Source organism: Nicotiana tomentosiformis, chromosome 10, assembly GCF_000390325.3.
Source record: "Nicotiana tomentosiformis chromosome 10, ASM39032v3, whole genome shotgun sequence".
In the NCBI taxonomy this organism is placed as follows: Eukaryota; Viridiplantae; Streptophyta; class Magnoliopsida; order Solanales; family Solanaceae; genus Nicotiana; species Nicotiana tomentosiformis.
In genome coordinates, this window is record NC_090821.1 from 3,690,153 (window position 1) to 3,699,389 (window position 9,237).

General features: G+C 39.4%; 1 protein-coding gene across 1 annotated transcript; it reads right to left on the bottom strand.

The window, feature by feature from the left end:
• Positions 1-281: 281 nt before the first annotated feature.
• Positions 282-4,994, bottom strand: LOC104101706 (rac-like GTP-binding protein 5). Its single transcript, XM_009609204.4, has 7 exons — positions 4,721-4,994; positions 3,368-3,455; positions 3,158-3,267; positions 2,745-2,808; positions 1,141-1,205; positions 962-1,027; positions 282-880 (listed from the first exon to the last, which is right to left on the bottom strand). The coding sequence occupies exons 1-7, from the start codon at positions 4,817-4,819 to the stop codon at positions 776-778; spliced, it is 597 nt and encodes a 198-aa protein (XP_009607499.1). The 5' UTR covers positions 4,820-4,994; the 3' UTR covers positions 282-775.
• Positions 4,995-9,237: the final 4,243 nt, after the last annotated feature.

Consider the following 9,237-nt stretch of genomic DNA (forward strand, 5'->3'; position numbering starts at 1 on the left):
AGCGGAAGTTTTAGATTAAAGCTGCATTTCTTGATTTTGTTAGCTCCTTAAGCATGTTAGTTTTGCTTGTAAGAGGAAAAGAGAGATATGCCAGTACGATTGCCACTCTATTTATTGATCAGTCCTTCAGTCCTAGTCCATGTTGGAACTGTGCTAAATGCTAATGGTTTGGAAGCAGCTTTCACTTGCACTGCAATTTGTTTAAAAACCAGCTGATACTTCTTCACACCACAAAAGTATACTCCCATTTATTGGCATAAAATATTTATAAGCCTTGTCCATCAAGAAACCAAGAAATCATTGAATATATACACGCAGCATACATTACAAGTTAGGGGTAATGTATGCGTACATACTACCCTCTCCAGACCCCACTTGTGAAAATACACCGGGTATGTCGTCGTTGTTGTTGTTGTACGCAGCATACATTACAAGTTTACAACATCTTAATGTTTCAACACAATGACAATAGCACATCCAACCTCTTGCAGAATCTAAATCAGTGTGTTGGATGCCACTACAACAATACATATGAGATGCCAAGGCAAGTAATAATCATCTTAAATGTTACATATATCATATAGATTTGACTCAGAAAGAGACGAAGAGCGCTCTTTTCTGCTCATACCATATCTCAATCACTAGCCAGGTTGATGGTTTTCTAGTGTGTTTAGTCAAGACTACCAAGCAGTAAAGAAATATGCTGCAATCTTTGAAGTAGGAATAGGTTGACAAAAGTCTACATCTCCATTTCTTAGTCATTCTTTTGGAAAAATCACAAGATAGAGCAGGCTTTCTGACCCTTTCTCTTCTTTTTCTTCTTCTGCTTTGGTGGTTGTAGAACCACCTTAATAGCCGCATCAAAAACAGCCTTCACATTCTGCAGTTTTTTGCAAAATAAGTATGTAACAATGTGACTTATAACTTAACTATGTAAGCTTTATTTGGATAGGAAAATCACCTGCTGTGTTTTTGCACTACATTCAATGTAAGCCGCAGCACCAATTGACTTTCTTAGATCTTCACCCTTTACAAGGAAGCAGAAACGAGATACTACAAGATTAGCCCCCTCAAACATTAACCCTTCGGTCTAAAAATTAGAGAATGCATAATTGCTGAAATATGTTAAAAGTTGGTTACCTGAGTCGTGGTAATAGGTACTGCACCAGGATGGTCTAAAAAGAATTGCTTGTCCTCCCGAAGATCTAGTGGAAGCACAATTAAAACCATTAAACAGAAGCACGAGAATTACAAGAGAAGACAGGAAAACAAAGGAACCAGCCCACATTGGAAGAAGCAAAGTGGAGTTAACCAGAGAGAATGAACTGGAGATATTCAATTTAACCAAAAAGGAAGAAACAAGATAACTGCAAGTTAGACATTGTAAATGTGTAAGCTAGAAACACATTAAGACAGAATGAGCACCAGCAGGAATATTATTTAACAAAAAGTAGACAACAAAAAACCATTAAGCTCATTATAAGCTTTTATTTCAAAGTCCGCAAAGAATATGTTGCAGAAGTTTGACTGAAAATAGTTAATGTACTTTTTCATCAACCTTAGATATCCTTGAATTTCAGTGATGACCCTAGGTAGACACCATGCTGTTTATACTGGATTTCAAAGTCCAGAGAATGTGTTTCAGAATACGTCTAGAATAGCGTATGTATTAGTTAGTGCAATGATACACATACTTTCCTATTCAGAGACTAGTTATGTTATTAGCTTGGCAATTTATGAACTTTTTTGTAAATGACTTCTCAAAAGGCAAGGGTTAGGTAAGCAATTTAAAACCACAAAGCATAAGGCGTCCTGCAGAAATGGAACTTCAACCAAACACCGCCTCTCCTTCAAATTTCGGTTGTGACAGGTAAGTTCTCTATCTCTCAAGCAGTTTGATTTCACATCCATAAAGTTATCGAGCACTAATCTTTCTGCCAAATAATATAAATTCATGGCCGACACCATAAGTAGTTCTTAGGTGTAATTCTCCAGAAAGCACGAGAAAATCCGACCATTATAGGTGCTTCATGCAAGAGTTCATCTGGAATCAAGGTTACATAATATTCTTTCATAATTCTAACAGTAGATATCAGCATTTATGGTTTGGCAGTCTATTTTACTATGTGAAGCAACTGTCATTCGATTACAGAGATAATCTACCTCGAAAGAACAATTCCAAAATGTCTACACAATGACACACTACTAGTTATTGGATCTCTATTCACCACTGAGTTACTTTGTGTGCTTGTAGTAACAATAAGCTCAACTTTTCAGGAGGAGAAAACAAGGTGCAGATGAAGTATGTCAAATACTAAATGCGATGCCCAAAGTCCAGAGAATAGACAAATAACTGATTCAAAAAGGGATGATTGACTTGTAACTCAGATGACCCCCAACTACATTTGTAGAGACAGCAAGAACAAATTCTTTCGACATATCAGAATAAGAACATATACGAACATTCCTTCTGCCGAACATAACAGATTTTGATATAGATTGCGCATAAGAATAAAGTCTCTTCAAGGATTGTCTGACATTTCATAGCTCATCTATACATACAGCGCAAGACGTCCAATATAAAGGATGCAATAACGGTTCAAGAAAATTATCTCCAGTGAAAATAAGTAGAAACTTAAAATAATGGCAGACAAATGAAGAGACCTTCCCAACCAAATAGAGATATAAATAGGCCATAGCTAATTGAGTTAACAATAAAACCAGATTAGCAAGGACATACTAACCTAGCTTTGTCCCAACAAGAATGATTGGAACTCCAGGGGCATAATGCCTCAATTCAGAAATCCACTGAAATGAAATAGCAAGAGGGAAATGTATTAGTTCCGGGAAATTGTGGAATAGCAGCAACCATACATCTTATTAATTTTCTTTCTCTCATAGGCATCATTTACCACTCCTTACTGATGAAAAGGAAATTCTAAATAATCAAGTTGATTGGTTTTCTCATTAATGATTTGAATTAAATAATGGAAGTAAAAGTTAAACAAGCCAAAATCTGTCATGGACTGCTTTCAAGATAACGGGGATGAAAGCGATATATTCATTTCCTGAATCTCATAGTCATTTCAGTAAGCAACTAAAGTACTGCAAAGAAAACCTGAAGGTTAGACATCTTATAATAGAAAGGAAATTGGACCTTTTTGAAGACATTTTCGTGGCTGGCCTTACTGATGAGAGAAAATGCTAGTATAAATACATCTGCCCCACGATAGCTCAAGGGTCTTAATCTATTGTAATCCTCCTGGCCTGACCAATCAAACAGTAGGAGTAGTCAGCGTGTCTGCTACAATGAGGTAAAAGAAAAATTGAAACAAATGTCCTGAAAAAAAAAGAAGAGAAAAATTACCTGCAGTATCCCACAGACCCAGATTAATAGTGCTTCCATCCACAACCACATTTGCACTAAAATTGTCAAATACAGTTGGGACATAATCCTGTTTGCAGCATCGTAGACAAATTAGATCATGATGAATCAGAAAGTTTCATTTGAACGATTCACAGCCACCGCTGTTATAAATAAACTTTTTAAAAGAAAGAAAATAAATTTAAATCTCATTATTAATCCGCCCTTCTATGACTTCAAACAGAGAACAGCCATGCTTCTAACTTATAAGCCAGACTATTAAGCTCAGAGGCAAATCAAAGGCCGGATCTTCAATAAAGCCTCATCTGATGATCAGAGAATACATACATTTCAATTAAGACCGTACGCCGAAAAACAATTATCACATGTATAGGAAAAGACACAAAAGACAGTTATGACTCTTCTAAGATATAACTTGGAAGCATAATAAATAAAATCAAGAGGTTTGGTATCAAACTTTCATTCAATTACAAATCTGCAATACCCCCGCCCTTCTAGCTATAGAACACATCAATGGGAAAATTTTAAGAAAAAATCACAATCATATACTGGTATAAACACTATAGGAAATGACACCAACAAATATAAAAGAAATCGCTTATGCTGCAGATGGTTTTCACACTCTTCTCTCAAAATTCAACGACCGTTCAATAATCATACAAGAAAATAGAAATGGTCCATCAGCAAAAGAAAGCGGGGAAGTTTAAACTACAGAGCTACAGCTGAAATTACTTCTCCTTTTTATAACAATACCAAAACTGAGAACTTCATTTGTGGCTAAACGGAACTAAAATAACTCCCTTTTGAATAGAAACCAAAATATGATAGGCTCAAGAGCCCCAATTTACAAATTTAAGCTCCCATTTGGCCATAGATTATGGCTTCATTTTTTTCAAAATCTTTTTGAAAACATTGTTTATGAAATATGATCATGTTTTGGGAAAAAAAGATTCAGAAATTTCCAAGTTACTAAAAATTGGTTTAGGACAGTTTTTGGGCGAAAACTTTTGTTCCACATAACTTCAACTTCTAACTTTTCTTCAAATAAAATATATGTCCAAACACAACTTTAACTTCCAAAAATTATTTTTCAAACACAACTTCAAAAACTTTTTTTTTAAGTTTCAATCAAATCTATGTCCAAGAACTAGCTTATTTTTTCTAGTTTAAAAAATATTCAGTATTCTCTAAGTGCCCCAATTTGATATAAACTCAAACTAAGAAATCCACCACTGGGAAAACTAGCGGATCAAGTATCCCAATTAGCAGGCTAAAGACAAACGTTAACTTACAGATAAAGTACAGTAGAAAGAGAGAGAGAGAGAGAGAACTTACAGAGGGAAAAGTATTGCTGGTATAGGAAATGAGGAGACAAGTTTTACCCACTGCTCCGTCGCCGACGGTGACACACTTTATAAACCGAGACCCGCTCATTCTTTATTGATTCTTTAAGCTTAATTAGCCTCAAGTTTTCGGCAACACCTTCAAATTCTCGTCGTTTTTGCTCTCTCTCTCTCCCTCTCTACAACTACTCTTCGTTAGTAGTTTGATTAAAGACAAACAAAATGAAAAGTAAAAGAAGTTGACAATTTTAAAGTGACACGGGTTCTAACTATAATGCAACGAACTAGATATTTATTATTGATTTCAACTGGTTTCAGATTGAGATATTTCTGAGTCTGACTGTTAATTATTAAACTGTTGTGGACATGAATTATAAAAACCAAATTGAGGATAGAATATGAAAAAAGACATCACCTTTTAATACTTGGAAGAAAGCGGTTTTATTCGTATTTGCATGACATATGTTTGTAAATAAATTTTTATTATTTAATTATAAATACTTAAAGGGGAGTCTTGGGGAATAAAGTTATCACGACCCTTATTGGAGGACGGATGATCTTAAGCAGAGAAGAATATAAGGCCCCATAAAATTTCGTATTATTCGTGGAATTAGCCACTAATATTTATATTGTGTATTAAAAGTATCTTTATATTTCTACAGATTTGGGCAAACCAAAGTTGTCCCAACTCTCATCCACGAGTTGTTCGAATAATGAAATAATCAATAGGACTCTTGTATACGGTCGAAATAAATTTCAGCCTTGGCATGTCCGGTACGGTTCGAAGGGCGGTGTATCGAAGTAAGATCCCGAAGGGGGGCACGAACTAACCTAGAACCCGGGAGGGCCGGTCCGTGATGAGATCGATATCATAATCAAACTCGAACAAGAATCGAACTACGATGCGGGTAGATCTATCGTGCTGATAATTTAAAAATCAACCTACATCGACCTGGAATCAATTCAAGGGCTCGAACTAAGGTCGGGCTCGAACCAAGATCATAAATTCGAGCCGAAACCAAGCTCAAACCAAAATCGAGGATTCTAAGCAAGATCGAGCTCGCACACAAAAACCGTTGTAATTCCACTAGAGGGAATCTTGACAGAAATTATGGAAAAACTAATTTAGCATGGGTCTCCCACTGAATGTTTATTTTATTATACTTGGAGCCAAATCTCTCCACTATAAAGAGGCTAGGTTATTATTTCTGCAAGGACATCTTTTTTCTGAGATTTATATTATAGCAAAAGTATTATTTTCTCTACAAAAAAGGGTGATCATTACAGTTTCTTAGACTGATTCTATTTTTGTTAAATCCTAAGGTTCACTGTTCATGATTGCCTTATCCAGATTAATTGTTTCTCCAATCTATATTCATATTTTTATTTATCTTTACATTTTGTGTTAAGTTGTACCACATATTTTCGGAACTGCGTATAAATTCAACTTTATCCATTTTTCGGGTAAATAGTTTGGGGCCTACCGTGGGGCCGAGGATAACAGTGGTCACTTATTTCCGAAAACATCTTCAATTCAGGCTCAGCTACGAATAGCAACCGACCGAATGGCTTCACCGACCGATTACGAGGCTGGCCTTCAAGATGAAACCAACAACTTGGCACTACCCGAGATTCTAGCCGAAATACCACTGGATGTCAATTCACAAATTGCTTTGGAAGCAAACCAGCGTTCCGAACCAGAAAGAAGCATTCAGGGTGGTGCTCGATCCGTAGCCCAAAACACCCAAAACCCAGAGGAGATCGGGGCCAGCTTACGCACGATCTTCGAGATGTTGCAAGCCCAACAATTAGCGATAGCTCAGCTACAGAGCCAAACTCGCGCACAAAGCAGGCCGGTTTCCAATCCACTTCGAGAAGTCACCCCCAGAACAGAGCCTGCCATGGTAAAATCTATCGAGCAGGAATCGGGGACTACTCCCGGAATTACTAAATTGCTCGAAGAACTCACAAAACGAGTCGAAACCAATGGCAAGAGGGTGGAAACGTATAATGCCAGGTTCGATCAAATCCCGGGGGCTCCACCAATGATAAAAGGGCTTGATTCAAAAAAATTCATACAAAAGCCTTTTCCGTCGAGTGCGGCACCGAAGCCAATCCCCAAAAAATTCCGTATGCCCGAAATTCCCAAATATAATGGTACGACCGATCCTAACGAACATGTCACCTCTTACACATGTGCCATAAAAGGCAACGATTTGGAAGACGATGAGATCGAGTCCGTGCTGTTGAAAAAGTTCGGGGAGACCCTCTCGAAAGGAGCTATGATTTGGTATCACAATTTACCACCGAATTCCATCGATTCTTTTGCCATGTTGGCAAATTCGTTCGTAAAAGCGCATGCTGGTGCCATAAAGGTTGCAACGAGAAAATCAAACCTCTTCAAAGTAAAGCAAAGGCAGGGAGAAATGCTGAGGGAATTCGTATCCCGGTTTCAAATGGAACGCATGGAATTACCCCCGGTCACCGACGACTGGGCCGTACAAGCTTTCACCCAAGGGTTGAACGAGCTAAGTTCGACAGCATCACATCGGCTGAAATAAAATTTGATCGAGTATCCGGCGGTAACTTGGGCAGATGTGCACAACCGATATCAATCGAAAATTAGGGTCGAGGATGACCAGTCGGGGGCCCCGTACGGACCTGTTCATCAGAACAAGATAGTTATTAATCAAAAGCAGATCGACAGAGAGCAAAGGTCAAACAGATATCGACCGTACGTCGCCGATCGAGTGAATAATGGTTCAATACGCAACGCAGTTTGGAACAGTCAAAGAATTGATCGGGGGCAAAATTCTCGGAGGCTTATGAGTAAGAGCGGCTTCGATAAATATGCCGAGCCTATAGAAGCACCTCGATTATCAGAATATAACTTCAGTGTTGGTGCATCCGCTCTCGTGTCTACCATCGGACGCATCGAAGACACTAAATGGCCTCGACCAATGCAGACCGATCCTGCCCGAAGAAATCCCAATCAAACGTGCGAATATCATGGTACCCATGGCCACAAAACGGATGAAATAGCTCGCCTATTTAACAAGGGGCATCTTCGGGAGTTTCTGAGTGATAGGGCAAAGAGCCATTTTAGAAGTAGGGATTTCAGCAAGCAGAACGAGCAAGAAGAACCACAGCACGTTATCCACATGATCATCGGCGACATCAATAACCCACGGGGACCGATGCTCAAACGCACTAAAACATCGATGGTGAGGGAAAAGCGATATCGGACTCAAGATTGTGCACCCATGTGGATTCTGTCCTTTGGTGATGAAGATTCAGAGGGGGTCATCCAACCTCACAACGACGCGCTGGTAATATCCGTACTCATAAATAAAACTAAAATTAAGCGTGTGTTGATCGATCCAGGTAGCTCGGCCAATATCATCCGATTGAAGGTAGTGGAACAGCTCGGCCTGCAGGATCAGATCGTACCTGCAACTCTGGTCCTAAACGGGTTCAATATAGCATGCGAAACCACCAAAGGGGAGATAGTCTTACCAATAAACGTGGCCGAAACTATCCAGGAAACAAAGTTTTACGTGATCGAAGGTGATATGAGGTATAACGCCCTTATCGGAAGGCCATGGATCCACAACATGAGAGCCGTGCCTTCGACCCTACACCAGGTCCTCAAATTTCCGACGTCGGGAGATGTCAAAACGGTGTACGGAGAGAAACCAGCCGCGAAAGAAATGTTCGCCGTCGACGAAGCCAAACCAATGTCCTCACTTTCGCCGATAAAGGGATCGGGCCCGAAAGGAGAACGGGACACCAAATAGCAATCACAGACAGCGGCTTCAACCCAACCAGACAACCAGAAAATCGAGGAGGATGGAGACCAAAGGGTCCCTCGAACTTTCGTAATTCCCGATGACTCCGATGCCACAAAATTGACGATCGAGGAGCTAGAGCAAGTCATATTAATCGAGCGCCGGCCCGAGCAAAAAGTACACTTGGGAACGGGGTTGAGCCCTGAACTCAGGAAGAAACTCGTTCAATTTCTTATCAATAACATCGATTGTTTTGCCTGGTCCCATTTAGATATAACAGGGATCCCGCCGGACATAACGACACATCAGCTAAGTTTGGACCCTAGGTTCAAACCGGTGAAGCAAAAAAGAAGACCCCAGTCCGATAGGAAGAACGCCTTCATAAAGGACGAGGTAACAAAACTTCTCAAAATAGGGTCCATTCGGGAGGTAAAATATCCCGAATGGTTAGCCGACGTAGTTGTAGTTCCTAAAAATGGGGACAAATTTAGAATGTGTGTGGACTATAAGGATTTGAACAAAGCATGCCCCAAAGATTCTTTTCCGTTGCCCAACATCGATCGCATGATCGATGCCACGGCCAGCCACGAGATCCTCACTTTTCTCGATGCCTATTCCGGGTATAATCAAATACAGATGAACCCGGAGGACCAGGAAAAAACCTCATTTATCACCAAATATGGAACGTATTGTTATAATGTAATGCCCTTCGTGCTAAAAA

Coding starts and splice junctions, on each gene's coding strand:
- LOC104101706 (XM_009609204.4), bottom strand. CDS start 4,819: ATGAGCGGGTCTCGGTTTATAAAGTGTGTCACCGTCGGCGACGGAGCA. Junction 3,268..3,367: donor GGGTCTGTGGGATACTGCAG/GTAATTTTTCTC, acceptor TTGATTGGTCAG/GCCAGGAGGATTACAATAGA. Junction 881..961: donor GTAGTGCAAAAACACAGCAG/GTGATTTTCCTA, acceptor AAAAAACTGCAG/AATGTGAAGGCTGTTTTTGA.